The sequence below is a fragment of the Cyphellophora attinorum genome (assembly GCF_001299255.1).
Source record: "Cyphellophora attinorum strain CBS 131958 chromosome Unknown Contig13, whole genome shotgun sequence".
Lineage (NCBI taxonomy): Eukaryota > Fungi > Ascomycota > Eurotiomycetes > Chaetothyriales > Cyphellophoraceae > Cyphellophora > Cyphellophora attinorum.
The window spans coordinates 611,279-639,136 of NW_017253241.1; the positions used below are offsets into that span (position 1 = coordinate 611,279).

The window sequence follows — 27,858 nt, forward strand, 5'->3', positions numbered from 1 at the left end:
GGTGCAGGATTATTTGGTGTGATGCCCTTGGACTTGTCTCTTGCGTTCTTAGGCAGAGCTAATCGCTGTTATCAGACGCCCATTTCCCAGTTTTCTTCTGCTCCTCCAAGGCGATCAGGTCGCTGCGGCCAGCGTACATGCCTAGCTTGGAACTGCCATTGTATTTTTCGTTGGCGGTGTTGTCCTCCAGGTTGAGGTCGTCACGGTGTTCACCCTTCGATAGCGCAACGAATGCGTTGACATCCAAAATCATTCGGTCTGGTACGGTGGCCACCATCTCGGTGCCTGGCGCCGGCGATGCACTCCTCGACGCCGCCGGAGACGGTAGGCCCGATGCGGCGTTACTTTTGAGTCCACCTAGTATCCTCCAGACGCGGACCTTGGTGTTGATATCGATGTGGACCAATTCCTTCGCTTTCTTAAGCCACTCGTTCGCAAGCATGAACTTACTCGCTACCATCCTCGGCGGTGGATCTGCGGATTCTCTCTGCGTCTGTGGTGTATGATCGGCGAGAACCTTGAGGACGGTGAAGATGGGTGGATCGACCTCATAATCGACAGAGGGAAGGACATCGTCTGGGCCGGTCATGTCATATGCATATCGTGTAATGATGGGCGAATCCTTGGCAAGGCCATACCACGACAGCAGCAGATCCCAGCCTTCAGTCGGTACGATGATGTAGTCCTCGCCGTATCTCAAGCCTGGTCGTAGCACGACGAACTTCTCGCCAGCATGATCGAGAAGCTTGCCCGAGTCATCTGTTACCATAGCAATACCGGCATTGTCTATAGGACCGACCTCACCCTCCGTCGCATCTTTGTCGGCGCTGGCGGGAGGATGTAAACTTCGCGCCTGTACTCTGGTCCACCACTTAGCCGAAACCAAGAAACCTTTCTGGCCGTCGACGATCTTGTACTTGTCGGCGAGGTCCTCGATTTGCTGGACTTGGTCATCGTACATCGGTAAATCTGTGCAGGTCGGTGGAATACCAATAGATATAGTAGACGAGGTTGCCGATGGAGATGCAGGAGTTTGCAGTAATGTCAACGATGATGAGACCGCAGTGCCAGCGTCTTCTGAGGGCGCATTTTGCTGGACAGCACCCGGGTGACTAGCATGAGGCACTGGAGTGTTGCGATCGCCATGTGTCTTGCCTGTGTCTTGCTTCTTCAGATCTGCAGTGGATTCGGTCTCGGAAGTGATGACAACTTGGGGTGGAGAAGACGCATCTGCCATGTCGACATCCTTGTTATGCTCTTCACGGTCCTGTGCCCCCATGTCAGAGGCAGGACGCTTTATAGCTGGTGATGAAGAGCGAAGGCGAGTTAAATCATCTCTGTGTGTAGGTTGTAGCGGCGGTGTTTGCTTTCTTGTGTTTGAACTTGTCATGCTCTGAACCCTCCTAGACCACCACAACAAAGGACAGCTGGTGCTGAGCCGGCGCGTGAGAGCAGAGAGGGCCGGCTGCCACCATCTGACAAGGCAGAATCTGGAAAGAACCGGAAGGATCGTGGTGTTGACTAGTTTGAGAGTACTTTCACAGCAGTAGCGTGGGCCGGTTGTGGTTTGTGCAGGTTGGAGTTGCCGGTCCTTTGCGGCTCAAGTTTTTCCTGCGCCCGGAAAAGACGCTAAAAGCAACCTACGTCAGGCCTTGCCCCACTATCGATCTGTCACCAGGGGCAGTGAAGACTCACTCATAAGGGTCACTTCAGCTCAGAGGCAAACAAAGTGCTGCTGAATGAGAAGTATGGGATCAATAGCAACGAATTCAGCCTTATGGACATGAGAGATATGGCAGCAGCCGTCGGATCTGAGTCGAGATCGGGCAAGCGAGCGGAGGACCACTGACAGCCGTAATTGCTGCAAGGCCAGATCTGCAAGGAGTTCGAGTCCCACATACGCAAGGTATGCCATGGAAACATGTGAGTCTTATGCGCTCCTTCATTAAGTACATGGTATGCCGAGGTATTGGCAGCATCACGCCGCGGCCGATAGTAATCGCCTTGCGGTACACGTTAAGGAGGCCTTCGCCCCGTGTGCAGGATCAGCAACGGCAGGCTCGTAGCTCTGCAGACTGGGATAATCAACAACAGACCAATTTCTCCTCTGGCAGTCCAACAGCCTTGAAGAGGTTGGAAGCTGAACGTGGTCAATGGTGATTCCTGCAACGATCCTGGATCAACGGCCAAAACAGACCTCAGTCACTCCAGGCCTGATGAGGTTGGTAGTAGTCGTGGTCACATCTGATCAGATGATCAACGAGGAACGATCTTGTCGATCTCCTCCTTGGCCTCACTCCAAGCTTCTCGAGACTTCTTAGCCCAAGCAATCTGATCGCGTGCAAATGCAATCTGCGAGACGTCCGTTAGCAAAGGGCGACCAGAATGCAGAGGCAAAACAAACCATGTATCGCTGAATATCCTCTTCCTTCTCACCCTGAAAGCGCTTAAGGTCTTTCATCACGGCTTGCGAAGCATCTGTCGTATCCTTCTCCGAAACCTGCAAAGCTTGCTCGAGCTGGCCTAGCTTCTCGCGAGTCTTTCCGATCTGATCACGTCGACTACGCTCCGGATCAACGTCTGCAAAGCCATTGATTGCATGCCGGAATCCGCCAAAGACTTTGTTAGTGATGAAGTTGCCACTCTGTGTCTTTCGGTGCTGTGACGATGACATGCCATCCGGCTGACCTTGATCGGCAGACGGTGGTGGAGACGTGCCAGCAGCGCCGTGTGTAGGTGGAAAGTCAGAGTCGACCGATTCGGTCTCCTCCGAGCCATCTCGTCGCTGGGGTGGTGAGTTCTTGTTGGAGGCAGTTGATGTGGACCGTCGAGGTGGACCGCCGAGTGTGGTGCTCTGTGTGAGGTATGCATCGATACGCTTGGCTTCGGCTTCACTTCGCTCCAATGATTCCAGCATGTTGCGGTTCTTCTCGAGCTCATCCTTCGTCATCTCTAATTGTACTCGCTTTTGCGTACGATAGCTTAAATTCTTCGACACCGCTCCCGCAAATTGTGTACCCTCACGCATGGGCTCAGCAAAATTAGCCCCCAGGTTCATGGCAAGCTCCTCGGAGGCGAGATAGGTTGTGTCGATGGCCTGACCAACTTTCTCGAGTGCTGCCGCCACAGTCTGATTAGATTCTGATAGAGCGAATGCATTGAAACGGGCACCCAACTTCTCATGTTCTGCAGCGTACTTGGAGAGATGCTCAATCATCCGACGGTTGGTCTTGTCGATGCTGCCGGACATGAGAACTTCCGTTTCCTTGGTGGCAGCTTCGAAGTTTAGGAAGTAGGGGTCTAGCTCGAACTCGCTCAGGTTCTCTGGGTTAGGCGGAAAGCGGCCAAACACCTGTGGACCAGCCGTAGTATGAGCTGCGGTCGATGGGTATGCGGAAGAGCCAGGTGGGGAGACCGGAGTGCCACTACTCGAGGTGCCTGATGTCTTGAGCTTGGCGGAAGTAGCTGGAATAGGTAGCCATGCATGAGCTGGGGTTGGATGAGATGGGTCGAGCGGCGGAGCTTGTAGGCGATTCTTAGGCACGTCTGAGACCGGTGGAGAGTTGATGACTTCGTTCTGCGTATCGTCAGTATGGCTTTCCACTGTGAGATTGATTGTCCTTACCCAGCTCGAATTGGGATCGAGAAATCTCCAGAACACTTTGTCATCTAGGACTGCTGTTATTCTGCGACATCGGTTGAGGAAGACAGCAAGCATGCGCTTTCTCTGGTCGATGATGCTCGCGTCTTCTTTGGCTTTGGTAGGTTTTGCGGCGTAGTCGGCCATGGTGTGCTTCTCCGGGATGGGCGGGACGATGATGGTTGGGTGTAGGCTGACTAGCGCACTTCGCAATGACGCAAACTCTGAATAGCGACGTGTGACCTCGATATCTCCTGTGCGAATGCGATACTCGATGTAGCCGCCATGTGGACTCTTGCCAGCATCGAGGATGAGGATCTCCAGTTCTGGGTTCTCGTAGAGGATCTGCTGGATTCTGCCATCGTAACCACCTTTCTTGGGCAGCTGACCCGACTGCTGTTGCTTATTGTACTCGGCCTCATCATCGTCGCTGAGGTCGGTAGGTCTTGAGAGGAACTCAGGTTGTTGGTCGGCTTTGAAGGCGGGGGGAGATGTAGGGTTCTCAGAGTCTACACCGGAGTTAGCAGTGTTGAACTGTACGTCGGCGCGGACTTACAAGGAGTAGCTAAAGCAGAGTTGTTGCCCGCAGTAGGATCAGAAGGGTTGAAGGAGCCATAGGGGTTGTTGTCTTCCTCGTCCTGCCACATGTTGCGGCCAGTCTGCACGACCGTACGGCTGTGAGTTGCGACCAGGCAACTGGACGAGGAATGGCTGGAGATAGACGATAGATCGGCGTCCTTCCACGGATTCTCTACGTCGACCGGCTGAACAGTGAGCTGTTAGGTGGCAGCGTCAGTATTGCGCTTCCGTCGAGGAGATGTAGGCAACGCAATGCAGTTCAAGTTCGAGTTGCTCCGATTGGGGTCGACAGTATGTCATGGTGGAGAGACAGTGGTCATGAGTGATTGGTCACAAGCCCAACAAGCACCAGCCGCACCCCTGTAGCACCAGCCGCAGGACGCACTGCTGCCGCTGAGAAACAGGCAATAAGGCAAATTATGAGTCGGGCTTACTTACCTCTTCTTCTCCTTCTGCTGTCTCTACTACCTCATCTTCATAGTTGCCATTCACATCCTATCATTGCAGTCAGCAGCTTCTTCTTCTTTTGAACACTTCCTGTCTTCAGACAACGCCCTTGCAAGCGTTCATTGGGTTCGTGAGGGTGAAGCAGACACAGGACACATACACTTGAAGCTGCCTGGTGAAAGCCGATCTTCATGGCTGGCAATGACCATGTCATCTTTACTAACCTACAGTCATGGTGTCACGGTGAAGAGGCCAATTCAAGACGTCGACATGAAGGCGCTTAGCGCGTTTGCTGTCTACCTGACAACAACGTGAGTCTGCCGTTGCTACGGCCTGACTACTGTGCACTGAGCTCTTCGCAGGCTTATCAACCCAACGAGTTCCAGTCGAGTCCTCCTTGGCCGTGCGCGAGCTCTCCTCCCCGTCCAGCTGACTACTCTTCGCAAGCGTCTCAATCGCTTCTATCGCATCAAGATCATCATCGAACTCATCCGCCGCCTGTCCTCCATTCATCTCTGCCACCTTGGGAGCCGGCTCGTTGTCCTTCGATCCGCCTTCTGGCTCACCTGCCACTTCCACAGGGCCTTCGACCTTCGGCTCCTTGATATCCTTCGAGCTCGCCCCATCCAGCCGCCAATCAACCTCCCCATCAAACCCATACCGGCCCCTCAACCACTCATTACACTTCCTGAAATGTCCACACTCCTTGAAATCCCCCGCGCGCGCCGCCAACGGACTCGGATGTATTCCCTTCAACACCAAGTGCTTCGTCCCGTTCACGCCTACCACTCTTTCTTGCGCCGGCTTTCCCCAGGCCAGAAACACGACACCGTCCCTCCTCTTCGCGACGACATCAATCACCTTCTGCGTGAACTTCTCCCACCCCTTCTTCTGATGGCTATTCGCCTCGTGCGCGCGAACTGTGAGGACCGTGTTGAGTAGCAAAACGCCCTGGTCGGCCCACGGAGTCAACAAGCCTCCCTTATTAGGTGGGCGCTTGAACCCAGGGATATCCTTCTCGAGTGCGCCGAAGATATTAGCCAGCGATGGCGGCGCGACGGTCGGAGGGCGCACGGAGAAGCATAATCCATGCGCTTGGTTGTGGTTGTGGTAGGGGTCTTGGCCTATTATGACAGCTTTTACGGTTGGGAAGGGGGTGTGTCGGGACCTGCGGTCGTATTCGTCAGCGATGAAAGCGGCCCGCCAGTATAGGCAGTACATACCAGCTGTAGACCTCCTCCAAAGGAGGAAAGATCTTCTTGCCCGAGTCAACCTCCTTCTGTAGAAATCGCTTCAACTCTAGAAATGAACTGCTCGTAATCTCATCTTTCAGCTGCGCGAGCCATGTCGGATCAAGCGTGTCGATCTCCAGCTTCAACAATATCTTTTGCTCGCTGCTCAGTGATGCCACCCACTTGTCCTTGTCGAACTTTGGCACCGGACCCGAGGCAGGTGCAACTCCGCTGGATAAACCATTGGCACCAGACTTGGTCGCAGTAGATGTAGACACGGTCTTCGGCTCGCCGAAGAAGGAAGTCAGACTTCCCTGCTTCTGCTTCTTGGGATCCACGGGAGAGCTGGGCAGCGTGCCGTTGGCTTTGCGCTTGAGGGTCGCCATGGAGCGATGCGAAGCGAGCGTGCGGCGGATCGAGGAGAGCACTGCGGGCTGCGTGTAAGGGAGGCGACAACGAGGTGCTAGCAGACGGGCGAGCATGCACTTGAGCGGACTTATGGTTATTTGGGAGCTCTAGCGTGTCGTTTGACCGGCATTGCAATACGTGCTTCAGGTAACAGTGACAGAGCCAATGATGACGATATCTGTCGCGAAAAGTACGCGGAACGCGCGACGCGTGGGATGCGCTCTCGCAGATTTTACATACGAGCCAAAGAGTTGCAGCCTTGACTTACGAAGGGCAAATTTTGGGTGCTCATGGTAGATCACAATGCATAGAGAGCGACGTGAAAATGGTATCTAATTTATTCGTAGAAAATTTGCAGACATGTGTACGGCATCCAGCCACGTACACGCTCCCGACCGACCATGACCATGACCATCTGTACCTCGTGACCTCGTGGTCGGGTATAACATCTGAGCTAAAATATGCATACAATGAAAGAAGCACCGTGTCCATGCTGCACTCGAACATGGCAACGGTTCTGGACTCATTTAATCGTCTAACGTGATCACCTCCCTGTTTTGTGGAAACTTCCCCGCTTCGCCATGGGCGGCTGCTGCTTGTGCTTCTGCTGCTGGCTTACAGGCGCTTTGGAGTTCTGCTGAGGTTTCTGCGGCGCACTCTTAGGCGCAATGCCGTTGGAAGGCCCTTGCTGCCTACTCTGTGTAGCGTCAATGACCTTGGCGCCGTCATCCTTGGCCCCGTCTGCTTCGACTGCAGGCAAATTGGCGCACTCGATCATGATTTGGTGCAGAGCGTCGAGGATCTGCTCCGGTTGACTGGCAAGGAAGCCCGCAGCTGTGTCATAGCACAGCCAGTCTCGAGAGCCGGTGATGTTCTGGAATATGCCCTGCTTGACCTTGTCTCGGACTGCATTCGACGCATAAGACGGTCTCTGATAGCTGCTGAGCTCCTCGATCGCATGGCGGATAGCGAACATGCTCTTCGCACCTTCCAACGGCAGTATCTCGAATCTTGCGAGCAGTTTCGAGGCAGACGCAGCGTCGATGGCCGCATCTTGCTTCACATCACTGACAGTGTAATACTGGAGCGCTAGCATCGTCGGCTGGCGTACCAGAACATGCAGGCGAGGTTGCTTGACGGAAGCGTCTGCTTCGTGCTGACTAGAGCTGTTCTGCAGTTCACGAAGTTTGGTCAACAAAGGGCTCATTATGGAGAGTATGCCGAGCATGTCCCGTAGTCTGCTCACGAAGGCTGTTTTGGTGTTGTTTAGCATTTCAGACAGAACGCCGTTGAGGCAGGTGCATGGGTTCGTTTCCGATGGCAGGAACGTGACACGTGCACCGCTGTCATCCGTCGGCGCTTGCAGCTTCAGAGACCATTCCTCGGACTTGTCGAACTTATATGCCAGCTCCATCGCATCAAATGAAAGATTCGTGATTGTGACAAATGGTGTTCTTTCCAAAGCCTGTGCCGTCATCACAACATCATGTAATCGTCGAATCTGCTGGGTAATATTGCTCAGTCTAATCTCGTCAAACGTTAGGGATAGGTGCAAGGCCAATTGATGATTCTGTGGGCTGAATTCGATGCTCGCGCTGGGACTTGAGTCGCTCAATCTTTTCATAACGCCAGCGTCTGCGAAGCATTTGAGCTGCACCAGGATTCTCGCTTCTTGCGTTGACGGATCTGTGTCCAGGAATCGAAGTTTGACGAACGTCCGCGCCTCTGTTGCCACTAACGGTGGGAGCCCGACCTGTACTGAGAATGTTGGCGACGAATGGCCTGAACCAAACATCGATAGTTGCGGCGCAGTCAGCTTCGTCTGCTCTTGCTGTGCGCTCTGAATGATCTTGTCCAGAGCCACGACCTTCGACGCGTATTGGAACAGGTCTGTAAAGTACTCCGCAGAAGAGGCGCTGTCGAACGACAGAGGTTCGGTATGCACGACTCTTGCCCCTGCCAACAAAGCTCCTCCAGAGTCCAGTTGGATCACAGAGAATGTATCACCTGTTGATCTATATGCTATGGCAAGCAAGTAGTGTCCAGCCCAGGTTGGATGAGCGAAGAAGTTTGTTCGGGACACATTCGAGCCAAACAGTCGTCGACTCTCCGAGAGCTTAGGCCGGAACGCAGGCAAGGCTTGCCAGAGACTGCCGGAGGTGCTGCTGCGCACAACGCCCTCTGCCACAACGCAACGGAAATGGGAGAACTTGGTTGTGAATTCTTCGACGAGGTTTTTGCTTCGGTTCAGATCGAGCTGAAATCGATTCGTCCTTTCCGAGGCTGGGCTAACAACAGCAATACCGTCCACTGCGCCAATGCTGACGCTGATGCTGGTTTCTTTGCCTGTACCTATCCGCAAGAAGCAGTCCTGTGGCGATTCATATGAGCTCTCTTGTTCGAGCAACAAGTCTGTTGTCCGAAACAGATCGCTTGACGCCAACTTATCATAGATGGCGTCAAGAATATGGGTGCAGTGTTGCGCAACCACCTGATTAAGGAAAACATCCAGAGATGCTGATGACGATGTTACATTTAACGTAAAGTCGTCGATTCGCTTGCCCTCCCGATACCATCGATAGCCAAGATATGATGACCGTAAATTGTCCTGTGCAGTAGCTCCACCGTCGGAGCTGTATATGCCTATTTCAAGCCATGATTTTGACGCTCGACGCTCGGCCCAATACTGTATGATCAGACTGCGACGGATTAGTTCCACTCGCAAGCTTCCCGCCCATTGATTGCGAGCCAGATCCAGAGCTTGTCTGTGCAATTCTGACAGGTGGTTCGAAAGGCTGAGTTGGTGTAGAAACTCGTAGCAGCCGGCAAGGCCGTCAGAAGCCAACTTGGCGTCTATCTGGCTCTCCACGTGCGCCCTCAAGTTTACCGATATCTTCGGACTCGGTTTGATGAGGAAACGAAAATCCACGGCTCGATAGGGCGATACGTCATCTTCCTCGAGGATGGAAAGATCGACTTCGAATTCGTTGGGCACCGTAAAGGTGACACGGCCGTCATGTATCCTATAGGTCCGTATCGGCTTCGGAATGAGGGGCTCTAGAGCGAGTCTTGCCGTCAGGATATTGTTGAGCCGATGCAGGGTCGAGATCATCCGCCTTTTCGAAAGGCGTTTCGTCTTATGATAGCCGAGGTTTGAGAGGGATGCCGCTCGCTGTAAGCTGAGTATCTCGCCAGCCGTGCGAATATCAGGGTTGGGTGTCTGCCAGCTTGTAGCAATAAACTTGAAAGTGTACAGCAGGTTGCATGCTGCGCTGTACGCGTCTCGCTGCTCCTGAAGCCACCAATTGAGACTAATCGTCTTTGATACATCCTGGACATTCTTGCTCCACTGAAGCAAGACGAGTAGCTTGATGAAGACAGCCTTCTGCTCGCTAGCGAAGTTCAGAATTCGGTCCTTCTTATCGAGATTCGCCTTGGTTTGGTTGTTGCTTTGCAGACTGTAAGACAGAGGTCGACCAGGATCTGCCGACTGTGCGGGAATGGCGATATCTGAAAGTTGGTCGACTAATTGATAGAGATCATTCCAGCAATTCTGGGCTGTCCTCCCAACGAGCGTGGCCATAGGAAGATAGTGGGCATCGCTAACACGGTACAAGGCGTCTTCCGGGGCTGCCTGATAGTCTCGCTTGGGCGCATGGAAGCCATTTGAGGCGCTATGGTTGCCATTTGTCTGGACATTGTTGCTAGATGGACTCTCCACCGACGGAGCTGTCGCGGCAGCTGTGGCTTTTAGCGCCTTTATGTCAGCCGGCGAAGGGGCTTTGGATGGCTGAGCGCCATTCGGGACTAGCTGGTCGTGAACGCGAGCAGGTTCGCCATTCATCGTGAGTATTGCCGCAGCGGGCGCGGCATTGCAGTGGGAGCAACGGGGAGCGCGCCGGTCCCTCGGGCTCTGAACGATGACTTGGGCTGCCTTGCTATTTCTTCAGATCATCCAACAGATGCCGTGATCGTAGAGTCACCCTCAGTCTCCTTCAAGCAAGAGCCGGCGCTCTGCCAACAGCTGTCGAGCGTCGGAGGATTCTGGGTGGAGTGCGGGCGGGTGGGAATCTGATACGGTCGGCAGGCTGGCAAGGGAGGCTTTCGGAAAAGGCTGGCGCAGTTGGGTTGAAGTCGCTACAGGCACAGAAGGAAGATGACTTTGCGCAGAAGGAGCTGCTCTGAAGTGGAAGGCGGCCTATGGGTTTGGAGAATGGTGTAAAAGTGATGAGGCAGAAACAAAGGCAGCGCAAGGTCTACTGGTGAGAGGATGAGAAGCAGCCCGATCGCTGGAGAGCCGCCGGGCGTCATTCTCATTTGCACGCTCGGAACCGATTGCGCTATGCCATCTGCGGACTAGCCTGCAAACACGCATTTTGGATCGTTCTTCACTGCATGTGGCTGTCAACTCAATTTCGTCCTCTTATTTACCTCCCAGCACACGTCCAGGTAGGGCGCTGGCAAGCTTGCGCATCACAAACGACATCAGTTTGCAGAGCATGACCGCAACCTTCGACTAGCGCGCTTAGCGAACAAGAAACGCAGGGCATGAGGAACAGAGTAACGACTGCGATGCATTCGTGGCTCACTCAACCCTACTAACGTGCAAGAGACCCCAGATTGGGCTCCAGTTTGCGCACACCATCAGGCACTGGTTTCAAGTTATAGATTTGTAATACCGAATGCCCAGGCACGGCACAGTCGAGGAGTGACAGTCAGTAGGTTGAAGTGACACGATCTGGGCAGTCACGGATAAGCTTCATTGTGCCCAAGGACTTTCATACAGAGCAGCGACGCACAACGACGGCTTCTTCTGGAGTCTCGCAGTGAAGTAGTGTATTATCATTATTCTCTGTCCTGAGTAGCCTCTCCCTCGAGCTCTTCGCCGATCCGGGGATTGTTCCGAACCCTGGCAAGTGGCGGGTGACCTTGGAAAAGATATCCGGTGCTATGCTATTCTAGAAATAGCACGCGCCGGGCGCGAAGTCACTGGTGGGTATGTCGGCGCATCCGGCTGACCATGATGACTTCCCTTCCTCGAAGCGCTCTGCCACTCGGTCACATATCAGTCCTGCAGTCGGCACTTCCAGAGGCCTCGCCAACCATGAACGATCCTCCGTGAACCTCACAGCCTCAAATATGGCAGAGTCTGGAGACTCTCCCACTTACGAAGGCGAAGACCGCCGACCAGCAAGCCAGAAAGAACTGTGGGGATGGTACAGCTATGGCTGGGCCGCAGAGACCTTCCCGATCGTCTGCATGGCATCGTTCCTGCCCATCACACTAGAACAGCTCGCAAGAGAGAATGGTGTGCTACTGTCAGACCGGACCACACCCTGCACAGCGTCCTGGAAGTCAGACGAAATCTCAATGAGCAGCAAACACAAAGAGTTACCCGCGTGCGTGGTAAACATACTGGGCGTTGAGGTCAACACCGCGTCTTTCGCTATGTATACGTTCTCGCTCTCTGTTCTGGTCCAGGCGCTCCTCATCATCTCCATGTCAGGTGCAGCAGACCACGGTCGGTTCCGCAAAACCTTCCTTCTAGCGTTCGCATTTGCAGGCGGGCTTTCAATGATGCTCTTCATCTTTGCTGTGCCTAAGGTCTACATGTTCGGCGCGCTTCTCGCCATTATCGGTAACACTTGTTTTGGGGCGTCGTTCGTTCTCTTGAACTCTTTCTTACCCCTACTAGTTCGACATCATCCTTCCCTGGTGAAGGGTTCCGATGGACTGGACGACGTGTCAAACGGGCATGCGAATGGAAACGCATCAACCTCTGCTGACGCTACGACACCTCTACTACCTGCAGACCGACCCGATGCCACACAAACTCCAAAGACCATTCCAGCTGCTGTCTCTCCGGAACTCAGGCTGTCTACACAGTTCTCTTCCTATGGCATTGGAATAGGATATATTGCTGGACTCCTCGTACAAGCCTCAGGCATCGTCATCGTGGTTGCATTGGGTTCAAGCACTTTCTCACTGCGCCTGGTACTGTTTGTTGCTGGCTTGTGGTGGTTCTGCTTCTCCGTCCCGCCTGCTCTTTGGCTGCGGCCACGACCGGGGCCACCACTACCAGCCGAATTTATGGGTCGTAATGCCTGGATAAGCTACGTCACGTACGCATGGAAGTCGCTCTTCAAGACAATTGGACGTGCTCGGAGACTCAAAGACCTTGTCATTTTCCTCGGTGCATGGTTCCTACTTTCGGATGGAATTGCAACTGTTAGCGGCACTGCTGTACTGTTCGCTAAGACCTCTCTGGGCATGTCCGCAGCTTCCCTGGCGCTGATTAACGTGATTGGCACATTAGCAGGCATCATCGGCGCGTTCTCGTGGAGTTACGTCTCAAGAGCTCTGAATCTCAAAGCCAGCCAGACGATCGTAGCATGTGTCTGCTTGTTTGAGCTGATTCCGCTGTATGGCATGCTTGGCTTCATACCCGCTGTCAAGCGATGGGGCGTCATCGGTCTTCAGCAGCCGTGGGAGATGTATCCATTGGGGGCGATCTACGGACTTGTGCTTGGAGGACTGTCAAGCTATTGCAGGTCATTCTTCGGCGAGCTGATCCCGCCTGGATTTGAAGCTGCCTTCTATGCTCTCTACGCTATCACCGACAAGGGAAGCTCCGTCTTTGGACCAGCGATTGTTGGCGCGATTACAGACCGGTATGGCTCGATACGACCTGCGTTCGTGTTCCTGGCGTGGCTGATTGCACTGCCGTTGCCACTCATGCTGCTGGTTGACGTTGATCGGGGCAAAGCTGAAGCTGCACTCTTAGCTGCAGAGCTTGAGGGGAAGGCGAAGGACGGAGATCCAGAAGAGCGGACAATCCGTTTGTTGGACGATGAGGACGAGCAGCGGTAAACTAATTGAAATGCCATTTTAATCGACACCAAGGCGCGACCCCAGGCTCGGCGCTGACATACTTGCAAGTTCCGCGGGACCACTTCCCTTCCCATCCTACGATGTGAGTCACGTCTTTGCCCCTGCAACTTCCATATACACTCTATTTCGTGCGCTGTGGTATGCTTGAATTTCGTCAGCGAGTGAAGCAACGGCTCTGGCTGTCTGTGTGCTTGAGTATTGCGCGGTGATGACATCAGTGGTGGCGCGGAGTTAACATCCATGTCTCTTGATGCCGAGTACAAATGCATATGCGTACGACAACCTTTGATATATATGCCACTCATGTAGAAACAGGTCAATTGACGAAACAGGTTCTTCAGAGTGCTCTGATCGACATCTACGACCTGGACAGTGTCTCTTCGGCACAATGGCCCGCATTCTGTGAGTGTTCTTTCCCAACTTGGATCGGGAACGAAGTAGAGACTGAAGGTCTCAGACTTGTTTCTGATGCCTTTGTCTCGCACTTCCATTCCGTCCTTCTATCCAACCTAGTCCTTCACTTCCCACGCACGTCCCGATCCAAGCTAACATAGAACGAAGCGTTACAGGCTCTGCAGACGGCCTTGGCAAACTCGCGGCCCAGAGCCTCGTCAAGCAAGGACATCAGGTGGTGGTCCATGCCCGCAATGAGCAACGCGCAAAGGAAGCAATGGAAGCAGTCCCGGAAGCGGAGACATGTCTAGTCGCCGATCTCTCGAGTGTGGCAGAGGTGAAGAAGATGGCCGCCGAAGCAAACAAGCTCGGTCGGTTCGACAGTGTCATCCATAATGCTGGCATGGGATATTCCTCGTCAGCTCCGACGTGGACGCCAGAAGGGTATGCCGCCACGTTCGCGGTGAACAGCCTCGCGCCCTATATTCTGACGTGTCTGATGGAGAAGCCGGACCGCCTGATCTATATCAGCAGCGGGCTGCATCGCAGCGGCAAGGACAACATGGCGCTCGACAAGCTAACGTGGAAGAATCAACGGTGGAACGGATTCCAAGCGTACAACGACACGAAGCTGCAGAATGTCATACTGGCGAACGCGGTGGCAAGAAGGTGGGCCAGGCCGTATTCGAACAGCGTCGACCCGTTGTGGCAGCCGACGAAAATGGGTGGAAGTGGTGCTCCTGGGGATCTGAGGGAAGGTATTGAGACTCAGGTGTGGTTGGCGACTAGTGATGAGAATGCGGTGAAAGTCAGTGGCAGGCATTTCAGGCTGAAGAAGGAGACGAGGCCAAATTCTGCGGCGTTGAGTGAGAAGACGCAGGATGCGTACTTGAAGGCTTGTGAGGAACTGTCTGGCGTGAAGTTTCCGGAGTAGAATATATCTATGATAATGACAGTGAGTTGCATGCGGCCCCTCCGAATGTGTGCTTGAGTAAATCAGCCCCAAAAGTCCAGCTACATGGCACCAGTAAAGGACTATCTGAAAATCTTGTCAACCGGTCAGCTCTTGTCCCCAAAATCGCTGCCTCAAAAATCTTTCGCCCAGAGCGCTGCATCTGCACACATGCCCTTTACCATTTCTATCAAGTTGCCATATCACGTGTACCATCGGTTTTCGCGACTCTGTCACTCATTCACTGGCGTTTCGGGAAGATGCATCTGTGGTCTCGCTAATTCAAGTCGTTGACGAGGATGCCACGGGCGGCAAACATCTCCAATGTGGAGAGATCTTTCATTCTTGAGGCCTTGTCGCAAGGAGTAAGGCTTGATGGACGAGGTCTGAATGATGCTCGCAAGGCGGATTTGACCTTTGGCGATGGGTATGGGAGTGTCACATTGCGGTTGGGCAAGACCAGGATACTGGTACAGATCTCTGCAGAAGTCACCAAGCCGTTGGAGGATAGGAAGTTTGATGGCATTTTCACCATCAACACTGAGCTCAGCCCAATAGCGTCCGCTGGGTTTGATGTTGGACGGTAGGCAACACTCATCAGAAGGAGGTAACCTTTGCTAATCCTACAAAGTCCGTCAGAGCAGGAGGTGATTCTCTCCCGGATGCTCGAGAAGGCAATCAGACGATCACGCGCCATCGACACAGAGGCCTTGTGTATCGTGGCCGGCGCCAAGTGCTGGTCGATCCGGGCGGATGTTCACGTCCTCGACGCAGATGGAGGTCTGATTGATGGCTCATGTATTGCCATCATAGCCGCCCTACGACATTTCCGACGGCCTGATGTCTCTGTCAATGGCGAAGAGGTCACTATCTACGCCTACGCCGAGCGTACACCTGTTCCACTGAGCATCATGCACACGCCGATATGCTTCACGTTCAGCTTCTATCATGGTGGGGAGGTTGTGATACTGGATGCGACTCACAAGGAGGAGCAGGTCAGTGAGGCGGAGATGATTCTGACGGCGAATGACTTTGAGCTGTGTCAGATTGCGAAGTTGGGAGGAGTATCGGTCGATCCCATGGTGATGCTCAAGCTGACTATGCTGGCACTTGCGAAGGCGAAGGAGACGAACACATTGATCACGCAGAAACTGGCAGAGGAGGCTACGAAGCGTGACGTTAATGGTCTCATCGGGGAGCTGAGGGCGGAGAATGAGCGCTTTGAGAAACCACTGGGTTGACGGCCGGGCAAAGGCTGGCGATGTCACGCATGGTCCGATGAAATACAGCCAGACGGAAGCCGAGTCTTACGAAGACTAGAGACCGGTGGACCACCAAGCACAGCCTCATAAAATCGCTACACCCACAGCATTCTCTGCCGTTGCGGAGGAATCGAGGCAAGGCAGGATAAACTAGATGGCAGAAGTGATTCGAATACGCCTGAGCCGGCTGACGAGAGGTGGTCTTCAAGCACCTAGCACGGTAATGATGCGGGCTTCAGGCCTAGTATAAAGCCCATCAGGTATGTGGTCTGCCTCGATCTGTGTTAGCTACGGCCATCCTGCGTCCTCCCGATGCGCAGGAACTGCGCCTTACACATGAAGATGGGGTTTGCGAAGTTCATCGAAGAGGTCCGCGGGTTCATTTATCGGGCATGGACAACGGGCGAGAAGGACGCCTTTGAATGGTCAGTCCAAATAAAGAAAAGCTGCGCGGGCTTGGCTGCCGTACAGCAGCGCTGGAACTTGCCCCAAGAAAAAGTCTTGGGGTGCATCGTCCATCCTATAGGCGTTGGCTATACCGAGCCACCCCTGTAGAACCACCTGTATTCACTATTGCCTGAGTTGGACCCCTAATTCGCCCACCTGCTACGCTGTTTCAAGGTTCCTGTGAAGCTCCGCTTGTCCTGCACCTTTTCGAAGCGAGTGAGGCTCAGCACTAGGCCAAGTCAATCGGCATTCGACTTTGGCTGCGACTCTGCATGCTGCCGTCCACTGCGCCGCTGAGCTCTGATCTCATTCGGAGCGCAAACGACATCTCTATCACAACCTTCCACCCTTCCTCGCGCATGTATTATGGCTTCATGAGAGGTAACGAGGTCGCAAACGCAGTCGAATTGCGACGTAGTGCTGCCTCCCCCTCATAATGTCGAACAACCCGTACCACAACGGAGGACCCTCACGAAGCAACCCTTTTGACGCAGGCGGCTCATACAACACCGGCCAACGGCCACCAGCGGAGGCGTATTCCATAGAAGACGATTCAGACGAGCCCCAACCCCGACCCTCCACGAGTTACGATGATTTCGTCGGCGCCAGGCCGCAGGCTTCTTCGAGCAACCAGGCCAACACGTACAATCCTCCCAGACCATTCGCTCCAAGCTACAACGAGAGGAACTACTCCCAAACGTCTGACTTGAACAACTTCGCCCGCTACCACGATGCCGACGACTATGGGGACGATGAGTCTACGTACCAGAAATACTATGACCAAGCGGGTCGTACCGATGACGATATTCCGGGCGGTAGAGTCAACGTGGTACAGAGTGGTCATGGGCGCAATAGGAGCAGTGTGTTGTCTATGGGCGGGTCAATCATGGACAAAGCAAAGGGCATGCTCGGCATGCGACCCGAGAACCAGTACTCGGACATGAATCTACCACTCACCGATAGCGCCGGACGAGGACGTACAGATACGGTCGGAACAGAGGACGCGCCATCGAGTAGAGAGAGCAAGCCCTTCATCGATCGCATCACCGGCATCTTCAGCAAGAAGATCGATCCCGCGTCTCTAGGACCACGATTCATCGCCCTGAACAACCCGGCCGAGAACTCAGGACATGGCTGGGTAGACAACCATATCTCAACAACGAAGTACAACGCAGCCACCTTCCTTCCAAAGTTCTTGTACGAACAGTTTACAAAAGTCGCCAATCTTTTCTTCTTGTTCACGGCGGTCTTACAGCAAATACCAGGCGTCTCGCCCACGAACCGATATACTACCGTCGTGCCGTTGTTCATTGTTCTACTCGTGTCTGCGATCAAAGAGGCGTACGAGGACTACCAAAGGCTGCTGGCCGACAGAGGTCTAAATTATTCCAAAGCGCTGGTACTGAAGAATGGAGGATTCCAAACTACAAAATGGATCAACATAAAGGTCGGCGACATAGTGCGAGTCGAATCAGAGGAGCCGATCCCGGCCGATCTGGTTCTGCTCGCCAGCTCGGAGCCCGAAGGACTTTGCTACATCGAGACGGCGAATCTGGATGGTGAGACCAACCTCAAGATTAAGCAGGCCATTCCTGAGACATCTCATCTGATCAATCCGAATGATCTGTCACGAATGTCGGGTCAGATCAAATCGGAACAGCCCAACAGCAGTCTCTACACGTATGAGGCCACGTTGAGATCGAATGTCACGCAGCAAGACAAGGAACTGCCGCTCAACCCTGAGCAACTTTTGCTCCGAGGTGCCACTCTCCGAAATACACCATGGATCCACGGTGTGGTCGTATTCACTGGCCACGAATCGAAGCTGATGCGGAACGCAACTGCGACGCCGATAAAGCGGACTGATGTGGAGCGAATGCTCAATTTGCAGATTGTGATGCTCATCGGAATTCTCCTTGTTTTGAGTGCCATCAGCACCGTGGGCGATCTCATAGTCCGTGGCAACCAAGTGAAGAAGCATTTCTACCTGGAGAGTGTGATTGGAGACTACAACACGGCAGAACAATTCTTTCTCGATATGGGCACATACTGGGTACTTTATTCGAACCTAGTGCCACTATCGTTGTTTGTGACCGTTGAGATTGTGAAGACTATCATGGCCTTTATGATTGCAGGTGATTTGGACATGTATCATGTCGAGACGGATACTCCAGCCGTGTGTCGAACATCATCACTTGTCGAAGAGCTGGGACAAATCGAGTACATTTTCTCGGACAAGACGGGCACGCTGACTTGCAACATGATGGAGTTCAGGCAATGCTCAATAGGCGGTATAATGTACGCTGATCAAGTGCCTGAAGACAGACGTGCATCGGGTCCGGACGACTACGAAGGCATCCATGACTTTAAGCAGCTTATCGCGAATCAACAAGGGCACGAGACGTCGTTCGCTTTGCATCACTTCTTGGCACTGCTGGCAACCTGCCACACGGTCATTCCAGAAGTCAAAGATGAGAAGGAGATCAAGTATCAGGCGGCGTCGCCAGACGAGGGTGCTTTGGTGGAAGGCGCCGTGCAGCTCGGCTACAAGTTCGTCGCCCGAAAGCCGCGATCAGTGATGATCGAGGTCCATGGGCGACAAGAAGAGTATCAATTGCTCGCTGTCTGTGAATTCAACTCTACACGAAAGAGGATGTCTACCATCTATCGCTGTCCAGATGGAAAAGTGCGCGTATACACGAAGGGTGCCGATACGGTCATACTGGAGCGCTTGGGAAAAGACAACCCAGTTGTGGATGCCACGATGCACCATCTTGAGGATTATGCCACAGAAGGACTTCGTACCCTGTGCCTTGCTATGCGTGAAGTTCCAGAGAACGAGTATCGTGAATGGCAAGCCATCTATGACAAAGCCGCAGCCACCGTTGGTGGCAATCGAGAAGAGGAGCTCATGAAGGCTGCGGAGATCATTGAGCGCGATTTGTACTTTCTCGGCGCGACTGCCATCGAGGACAAGCTTCAAGACGGCGTGCCGGATACCATTGCGACTCTCCAAACTGCCGGCATCAAGATCTGGGTGCTTACTGGAGACAGGCAAGAGACTGCGATCAACATCGGCATGAGCTGTAAGTTGATTAGCGAGGACATGACACTTCTCATCGTCAACGAGGACTCAGCACATGCGACGCGGCAGAATATACAGTCGAAACTGGATGCGGTGCGTAGTGCTGCAGCGAATGGCGAGAACGATACCCTGGCTTTGATCATCGACGGGAAGTCACTGGCTTTTGCGCTGGAGAAAGATCTTGAGCGTCTATTCCTCGATCTAGCACTGATGTGCAAGGCTGTGATCTGTTGTCGAGTATCCCCGTTGCAGAAAGCTGATGTGGTCAGACTGGTCAAGCGCAATCTAAAGAAGTTACTGCTGGCCATTGGCGATGGTGCCAACGACGTGTCTATGATTCAAGCTGCCCATGTCGGCGTCGGAATCAGTGGTCTCGAGGGCCTGCAGGCTGCCAGAAGCGCCGATGTGTCCATTGCACAGTTCCGTTTCCTGCGAAAACTCCTACTCGTCCACGGCGCATGGAGTTACCAACGTGTCAGCAAAGTTATCCTTTACTCGTTCTACAAGAACGTCATCCTGTACATCACACAATTCTGGTACTCGTTCCAGAATCTGTTCACCGGCCAGATTATCTACGAATCGTGGATCTTGTCTTTCTACAACGTCTTCTTTACGGCGCTTCCGCCTTTGGCGATCGGAGTCTTTGACCAATTCATCAGCGCTCGCCTCTTGGATAGGTATCCACAACTATACCAGCTTGGGCAGAAAGGCACATTCTTCCGCATGCACAGCTTCTGGACATGGATGGGCAACGGCTTCTATCATTCGATTCTATCCTACGTTTTCTCGATATACTTCTTCCGGGACGATCTAATACTCAGCAATGGCAAGATTGGCGGCCACTGGCTGTGGGGTACATCCACGTACACGGCCGTGCTCATCGTGGCTCTCGGCAAGGCGGCACTGGTCACTACGATCTGGAACAAGTGGACTTTCGCTGCGATACCTGGCTCGCTGGGTATCTGGCTGGCGTTCATCCCCTTCTATGGATGGCTCAGCCCGAGACTAGGTGGCGGTCTGACTACGGCGAACGAGCTAGCTGGCATTGTCCCGAAAATGTTCGAGTCACCGATATTCTATGCGCTGTGTCTGGTGCTGACGCCAGTGTGTCTTGTGCGCGACTTCGCGTGGAAATATGCGAAGAGGCAGTACTTTGCGCAAGATTATCATGTTGTGCAGGAGATCAGCAAGTATAATGTGGCGGACTATCGACCGCGAATGGAGCAGGTAAGTCTGCTGGATACTTGTGCTGGTATATACGCTAACACAATATGTGCAGTTCCAGAAAGCAGTTCGGAAGGTGCGCCTGGTGCAACGACAGAGAAAGCAAAGAGGGTATGTTCCGGCTTTCTCCTGGTACTTTGAACAAGTCACTGACCATGACCTAGATATGCTTTCTCCGCCAATGATGACGGCGGGCAGATGCGCTTGCTCAATGCATATGACACGACGAAAGAGCGTGGACGTTATGGTACATATGAGGCGAGCTCACAAGCAAGATGAGGTAGCTAGCCTGTTCTGCACGGTGTGGTGTCTCACTGCTTCGTGGAGACTGATGTGTTACGCGGAAGGTTGTCAAAATGCTTTGAGCGACGAGCGAGATGTGTAGTTGAATGCCATATTTGTACTACAAGTGATCTGCTGAAGTACCTGATCCTGGGAAACCAGGTACCAGGTACCGCAGGTGTCCCGATGGCCTCGTGCCTCCGGTCAGCGTCATTTCGGATCGCTCGGGCATCAACGAGGGAATCCTGAAACAGACTAGAGCCGGGTCCCGGAAACGCTAGGTTTATGGGACGTTTGGGGTCGCACGTGGCAGTTCTTGCGCTTCAGCCAGGGGCCCAAGTGACCGAAGTCTTCCCAGACGTTGGGTCCATGATGGCCTGGAAGTTGGTCTCCTGTTGCGCGAAAGTCTAGAGAAGCATCGTCAGTAAGGGGCGCCCGGCAAGCACAACAATCGACTTTGTCTCTTAAAAGATTGACAGACTATGGTCGCAGCATCAGCCCTGCATGTTTTGAATGTGCCTGTACCCATGCACGTCAGGGCCAAGTTGAACCCTGGCATTCAGGTTCTCATCACAGTGACTTGGAACTACTAGCACTACCACCACCTCCACTCCTTGTCTGAGTCCCGCCTCGTTATCTCACCTCCGCTCGTTTTTCTCGCTTTCCGTCCCAAGTGCAATCACCTCAGGCGGGCCTGACGTGTATGCACTACTTGCACGACTCGAACACGTTGTCGACTACGATTTGAATGATGCCTTGCATGTTGTGTCGCTGTTGTACCTAGAATGACTACGCACATGTGAAAGTTGGCACTACCTCCTCTCCAACGACCCCAAACGAGAACATGCCCTTTGCCAGCCTCCGCAGTCGACCTGCGACAGGCGATAGCAGCAAGAACCACCGTCACACAATCTTCGATGCCTCGCCTCCACCGAAACGAGAGGCAAGAGAGAAGGATGGCAAACTCGGGGATCGCAGGAGTGTGCACCTGCCCAAGTTTAACTCGATGGATTTCGGGCCGCCCCTCATGGCCAAAGAAGAAGCCACCCCCTCCTCGCGACCATCGATACAAGTAGACCCGGCAGAGCCAAGCGACAGCCGCGCAACAGAGAGCGTTTCAGTAAGCACGACTGCTACGAGAGACGACGATGCCGCGTCCGTGATCGAGACGCCGGTCGAAGAGCCCTCGCGACCAAGTCTTGTGGTGCCAGACGCCGATCCCAATACTCGCCCGAAGCGATTCTCTCTGCTGAGGTTCAAGAATGCGTCGGATTCACAGCTCTCCTATCGGTTCAAGAAACCGGCAGTGGATGCAGATGACATTCCCCCCACTCCCGCGATCATAAAGACGGCCCCTACAGTCGATGCCACGGCCCAAGATCCCGACAAGTCTATACAAAAGCTGTTCGCACGTCGAGCACCCAGCCCATTTCGGCGGAACGGTCCCACCAAGGGGACCATGCGTGGCTTTGAATCAGTGCCGGAGGGGCACAGCACTGTCGCTGCCTCAACGCCGAACCTTGGTGGCTCGGTAGATGGGTCGGTGGACCAGGACCGCACCCAAGCCAGCTCCCAAGGTCCTCCTGCTTACGGAGACACAGCGGGCTCGCAGCTTGCCATACCAATCGAACGACTTTCCGACCACTCCTCGCGGTCAGATGGAAGCTCAGGCGAAAGGCTGTATGCAAGAACGACTACCACCCAAATTACACATACCACCACGACCTTCTTTAAGCTGAAGCGGCGGAAGAAAGACAAGGGACCTCTCTTTCCGCTGCCGGAGAAAGTGCAACCCACCTCAGAGCGTCCCAGTTTCTCAACGGCTGGCTTCGAGGGTGGCCGCTCGTCCATGTCTCCTAGCAGGAAGTCGACCTCTGCCGTCAGATTTCGGGATGCAGATTCGGGTGCTGCCTCGCCAACCCATTCCATGACAGCCTTGACGAATGCACCTTTTGGCTCCCCAGGACCATCAATTCTGCGCAAGGAGTCGACGCACTCTGGCCACTCCACTCCTCCTACATTGATACCTCCTAGACTAGGTGCACGAGGCCGTTCGTCGACATTGAGCTCGCTTCACAAATCAGCAGAGCGACTCGTTGACCAAACACAGCCCGGCTCAACTCGCACCTCTACTTCAACGACAGGCAGAAGAAGTTTCGGTGATCTGCTCTCGCTTCCACACCGGCTGAGACAGAACTCGGCGCCTCCACGGCATGCTAACAGCACGCCGGGGACGCCGGCTTCCAAGTCGAACTCGCTACAGATACCGCGAGAGGAAGTCCCTGAATTGATCTACCCGAAACGTGATGAGTCTGATACGCCTGCTTCCTACCTTGAGAGGCTGGAAGCTGCCATCCCGCGAGGCTCGATGGCAACAGTCCTGTGCAAGACTGCTGATGAATTCTCCAAGACGTGTCTACGGAAGTACATGCGTGGTTTCTCGTACTTCGGAGAATCTGTCGACATGTCCATCAGGAAGATGCTGATGGAGGTCGAACTCCCCAAAGAAACACAACAGATCGACCGCCTACTGGCCGGCTTCGCTGATCGATACTTCGAATGCAATCCTGGCATATTCGCGTCTACCGATGAGACCACCTTCGTCGCATTCTCAATCCTGCTTCTACACTCTGATACTCACAACAAGAACAACAAGAGGAAGATGACAAAGCACGATTACTTCAAAAACACCCAGCAAGGTCCCGTCACGATATCCAGCGACATACTCGACTGCTTCTACGATAACATCTGCTATACGCCCTTCATACACTTTGATGACGAGGTCGCAGTCAACAGCCATCGTCTATCTGCACCGCGGCCAAAGAAGAGTCTGATGAAGGTTAAGAGCTCAGAGAAGCTTAGAGGGCCTGTGGATCCATACTTGCTGATTCTTGACAACAAGCTGGAAGTCCTGCGGCCTCCGATAAAAGAGATTCTAGATATTGAGGATACTTACAAGGCTACCGGAACTGCTCCAGCATTCGATATACCTGAGCTGCATCGGGCATTCTTGAAATCCTCAGTCCTGCAGATTGTGTCAGCGCGATCGCGCCCGGATGCTTTCATGTCTCAGGCAGGTATTCACAATCCCGGCGAGGCACAGGCAGGTCTGGTCAGCATAAAGATTGCTAAGGTCGGCCTATTGTGGCGCAAGAATCCCAAGAAGAAGAAGACGTCGAGTCCATGGCAGGAATGGGGCGTTCTGATCACGGACTCGAAGCTATACTTCTTCCGTGATGTCGGGTGGATCAAGAGATTGATCGCTCAGCAAGACCAGCATGCGAAAGTCGGCAACAAGACAACGGCATTGATCTTCAAGCCACCCGTACATGACTTCAAGCCTGATGCGCTCATTTCTGTGGACGATGCAGTAGCACTGTACGATACAAGCTATAAGCGGCACAAAAATGCTTTGGTACTACAGAAGCATGGCAACTTGGAGGAAGTGTTCCTTGCGAATTCTGAGGCAGATCGAAATGACTTCATCCAGAAGATCAATTATGCGTCAACGTTCAGATCAGCCGGCGTCCGCATGCGAGGTTTGCTCGGAACGGGCTATGAAGGCAGGCAGCTTTTCCGCAAGGACTCGGAAGTCTCGAACAGAAGTGCAGAAACTGCAAAGAATGCCACACCCATGTCGCCTTTCCAAGACCCACAGGCTGCATGGGAGATCATGTTCTATCGTCGACAACTTGTGCATGAGAAGCTCAGCGAGTGGGACGAGCGGATCGCAGTCGCGCAGAAAGAGCTGGATGCTCTGCTTAGGAATGCAAGAGGCCTGGCACTATGTCTGCCGATCCAGCAGAAGACAAGAGAGTCTGTCGTGCTCGCCGCTGGGCGGATGACTGCGAAGCTGAAATGGGCGCGCGTTGAGCTATGGCGGCAGAAGACGCATCGTGAGATCCTAGCCATGGACTTGGAGCAGGAGTCCGCCACCGATTTCCCAGCACCCAAGGGCACTCCTCAGAAGTTGACGCCTCTAAAGTCAAGCCAGCAGAGTCTGACCCGGACGGATACCGATGGCACCAACTTGACCTTATCGCCCACGTCGACGAAGCCGATGACTAGTCGTCGGGCCTCATTGACACCTCTTGAGCAACCATTGGACGGGACTGCGGAAAGGCCGACGTCGATGCATGGGAGTCCAAAGGCTATCCAGGAGGCATTTCCCACTGGCAGACGCGAGTCGCGACCTGAGATCGTGCCCCATGACAGCATCCTCTCGCAGCGAGTCATCCCAGAAGAGCAAGAAAACAAGATCGATGCAGGTGAAGAGCGCGTGCTACGGGAAGCTGGTTTGCTTGGCGTGGACGGTGACGTGTCAAAGAGCAAGGAGAAGCGCCCAGACACGAGTGAGTCCGAGCGAGACCGCGTCGGTGCTATCTCGCCATCTTCCGACCACTTCCTACGAGATCGAGGCACCAGCGTTCGTCGCAGTCTACAACGAAGCCTTCGCGAGCACAGCCATCCACACCACGCATCGCCATCCTCGCACCGGCACAAGAAGGCGCGCGAATCAGGGTCTAGCGCTATCACTGAGGACGGGATCAAGAGCACGCATAGTGGTGAAAGCGAAGAGCTCCGTCGCGGTACAGGCAGCTTCATTCTCCATGGTAAGAAAGCTAGTGTCATTACCATGGGAGATGAGTGGCGGAACATGACTGCCGAGGAGCGCATTCAGATGCGAAACAAGAATAAGGTGGCAGAGGATGGCATCGCCGATGACGGAACCGCCAGCATTGCTTCGCGAGCCAGTAGTAGGCTGGGCGCGGCTAGTCTTGCAGGGAGCAGCATCAGAGAGGGTAACGATACTCGCATGAGTGTTGCTACGGCAGCGGATGAGTTTGTGGACGCGAAGACGAGCTTTGATGGGAAAGGCAAGGGTAGGGATAGCTTGTTCGTGGATGCAAAGGACTTTCGCAGCAGTATGGATAGTCGAAGCATTCGGGAGGAGAGTGACGAGGACGGGTCGGACGCCGAAGACGAGACGATGATGCAGGTGGAGAAGAAAGACCTCGACGAGGAAGATGATCTGGACTTGACGACTACGAATTCTACAGGGGCGCCTGGGCCGGCTGTATCACACTGAGAATTTTCTATGGCGTCGAGAAAGGACTGTGACTGCCGCCAACGCGGCCTCGGAATGACAGTTGGTGACGTGGATGTATCGGATCTGGTGCAGGGAGCCAATGTTGCCCTCTTCAGGGCGTCACAGCCACGATGGAAGGAAGCATTGCCGGAGTTCGGGTATCCGGAAAAAGCCAAATGGGATGTATGCATAGCGACGAGTGTTATGGTAGACTAAGATAGATGTATCTAGTGGCGCTTGCCACGGCTTGATGGCTCAGCATGATGTTCTTGCTTCTCGTGCTCCGTGACCCGTGGAAGTCGCTCGAGGGAAGTGGATTCTTGGCGCCTGGTATAAAATCCGCTGGGGGCGCGCTCTGGGAGATATCTGAATTCAGAGGCCTCCTCTGCCATCTTGGTCGATCCTTCTCAACGGGCCTGGCAGTGACGATTGGCAAGTAAAACGTGGCCAGAAGCAAGTGAAGTGCAGGTGAGGTCGCAGTCGATGACACCGTTCGGTACGAAGTCGCGACGCTGGTTGTCGTGGAGAACATTCGGTCTAGGCGTGCTTGCCCTAAAATGGCAAAATGGCAACATGACGTAGCGCCAGCCTCCTCGACCAAAAGTCGGGTGAGCCTCGCCTCCCTTACCAGCCACCTGCGCATGAAATAGTCTGGGAGTGACCGCAAATATCTTGTCGACCTCAATAGACGTGCACAACTAAGCTGAGTGTTCTCTGTCACATATTGACAACAAGAACCGCCATCTGATTATTCTCAAGTGGTAGCGGAAGCCAGTGCATGAGCAAACTTCACACCTCCGGCATTCGACCCACGAGGTCACATTCCTGAACAGAATGCCACCCGTTCTCTCACTCACATCCGATGCCCGGTCATCGTCATTAGACCTTCCAACGTACCTTTCATCTCTCACCTTTGCCGAAAGACAAGCTCTCGACGCCCCGTCAGATTTCCTCCAGAACACCAAAAGAAGCCACACCACATCAACACTCCAGTCACTCGCCTCAAGATCCTTGACTGCACGCGATGCAGCCCATACCACGCACATCAACCCCAAAGCGGGTGGCGTGGACCCCAATGCAATAAACATGAAGGGCGTCCAGGCTGCTTTCGCTCTCATCGGCGTCGGATTCGTTGTCTTGATCATCTGGTTCTTCTTCTGGGCGAAGAACGGCGGATTTCAGTGGAAGAAGAATGATTGGGAAGAGTACAAGTCGACAGTCTTGAGACGGAAGGGACCCAATGGTACTACACTCAGTAATGCAACAAAGAGCACAAAACTAGGTGGCGGTAGCGTCGTCGGTCAAGGCTACAGTGACGACGGCGCATCTTGGACGGGTACAGAAAGCGTGACCGAGATGTCCTCAGAAGCACCGGTCATGAAGGAGAAGAACAAAGCACGCAGCAAGAAGGCAGGAGCGAAGGAGGCCAAGATCCGTCAGGTGCAAGAGAGCCGATGGGAAGGTGGTCACGACGACGATATGCGTGCCTACCGACACGAGAAGCCTGCCAAAGTTGGTGGCATTAACCGGGAATCAGAGGCAAAGTTCTACGGCACAGATTACACGGCGACAAATGCATCCGAGACCCGCTCGAACGTTCGGCGAGACTTCTCATATGGTCAGGAAAGCGACTTCTCTACTCCCCAGCACGAGCCTCAACCACCCAGACCACCTCGTCATGCATCTCCGAGCAAAGCCAGAGTCAACCGACAGAGTGTGCCAGGCAGCTACGCTGAGCCATTGGACTTCTCGGATACTCAAAGCCAGAACACAAAAAGCTACCATCACCCCATTCCAGGTCTCGGCAAGAACGCAAACGGAGGCTTCAGACGGAACAGAGACGATCCATTGGCCGACTGAACATGCGTTGAAGCGTCAGTGGTCAGGAAATTAGGAATGGCATACGATTGACGACACTGAGACTGTA

The 27,858-nt window shown here is 53.8% G+C and overlaps 9 protein-coding genes across 9 annotated transcripts; 6 read left to right on the forward strand and 3 right to left on the reverse strand.

Annotated features, from left to right (window-relative positions):
• Window positions 1-58: 58 nt before the first annotated feature.
• On the reverse strand, window positions 59-1,237 carry AB675_11478 (uncharacterized protein; the record flags this gene model as incomplete). Its single annotated transcript, XM_018140328.1, has 1 exon — window positions 59-1,237. The coding sequence occupies one exon, from the start codon at window positions 1,235-1,237 to the stop codon at window positions 59-61; it is 1,179 nt and encodes a 392-aa protein (XP_018000169.1).
• Window positions 1,238-2,256: 1,019 nt separating this feature from the next.
• On the reverse strand, window positions 2,257-6,284 carry AB675_11479 (Sorting nexin-41; the record flags this gene model as incomplete). The annotated part of the gene is made up of 7 exons (XM_018140329.1): window positions 2,257-2,352; window positions 2,405-3,577; window positions 3,626-4,149; window positions 4,197-4,416; window positions 4,658-4,714; window positions 4,997-5,834; window positions 5,890-6,284. 7 exons carry the CDS (start codon window positions 6,282-6,284, stop codon window positions 2,257-2,259), a joined length of 3,303 nt encoding a protein of 1,100 aa, XP_018000030.1.
• A 566-nt stretch (window positions 6,285-6,850) lies between these two features.
• Window positions 6,851-10,150, reverse strand: AB675_11480 (Mediator of RNA polymerase II transcription subunit 14; the record flags this gene model as incomplete). The annotated part of the gene is made up of 1 exon (XM_018140331.1): window positions 6,851-10,150. One exon carries the CDS (start codon window positions 10,148-10,150, stop codon window positions 6,851-6,853), a length of 3,300 nt encoding a protein of 1,099 aa, XP_017999998.1.
• A 1,295-nt stretch (window positions 10,151-11,445) lies between these two features.
• Window positions 11,446-13,176, forward strand: AB675_11481 (Autophagy-related protein 22-1; the record flags this gene model as incomplete). Its single annotated transcript, XM_018140332.1, has 1 exon — window positions 11,446-13,176. One exon carries the CDS (start codon window positions 11,446-11,448, stop codon window positions 13,174-13,176), a length of 1,731 nt encoding a protein of 576 aa, XP_018000142.1.
• Window positions 13,177-13,585: 409 nt separating this feature from the next.
• AB675_11482 (putative oxido) lies at window positions 13,586-14,524 on the forward strand (the record flags this gene model as incomplete). The annotated part of the gene is made up of 2 exons (XM_018140333.1): window positions 13,586-13,599; window positions 13,759-14,524. The coding sequence occupies 2 exons, from the start codon at window positions 13,586-13,588 to the stop codon at window positions 14,522-14,524; spliced, it is 780 nt and encodes a 259-aa protein (XP_017999906.1).
• A 317-nt stretch (window positions 14,525-14,841) lies between these two features.
• AB675_11483 (Exosome complex component rrp45) lies at window positions 14,842-15,783 on the forward strand (the record flags this gene model as incomplete). The annotated part of the gene is made up of 2 exons (XM_018140334.1): window positions 14,842-15,125; window positions 15,174-15,783. The coding sequence occupies 2 exons, from the start codon at window positions 14,842-14,844 to the stop codon at window positions 15,781-15,783; spliced, it is 894 nt and encodes a 297-aa protein (XP_018000053.1).
• A 904-nt stretch (window positions 15,784-16,687) lies between these two features.
• Window positions 16,688-20,839, forward strand: AB675_11484 (putative phospholipid-transporting ATPase; the record flags this gene model as incomplete). Its single annotated transcript, XM_018140335.1, has 3 exons — window positions 16,688-20,563; window positions 20,616-20,671; window positions 20,725-20,839. The coding sequence occupies 3 exons, from the start codon at window positions 16,688-16,690 to the stop codon at window positions 20,837-20,839; spliced, it is 4,047 nt and encodes a 1,348-aa protein (XP_018000179.1).
• Window positions 20,840-21,686: 847 nt separating this feature from the next.
• On the forward strand, window positions 21,687-25,931 carry AB675_11485 (Protein transport protein sec73; the record flags this gene model as incomplete). Its single annotated transcript, XM_018140336.1, has 1 exon — window positions 21,687-25,931. The coding sequence occupies one exon, from the start codon at window positions 21,687-21,689 to the stop codon at window positions 25,929-25,931; it is 4,245 nt and encodes a 1,414-aa protein (XP_017999889.1).
• Window positions 25,932-26,765: 834 nt separating this feature from the next.
• AB675_11486 (uncharacterized protein) lies at window positions 26,766-27,791 on the forward strand (the record flags this gene model as incomplete). Its single annotated transcript, XM_018140337.1, has 1 exon — window positions 26,766-27,791. The coding sequence occupies one exon, from the start codon at window positions 26,766-26,768 to the stop codon at window positions 27,789-27,791; it is 1,026 nt and encodes a 341-aa protein (XP_018000095.1).
• Window positions 27,792-27,858: the final 67 nt, after the last annotated feature.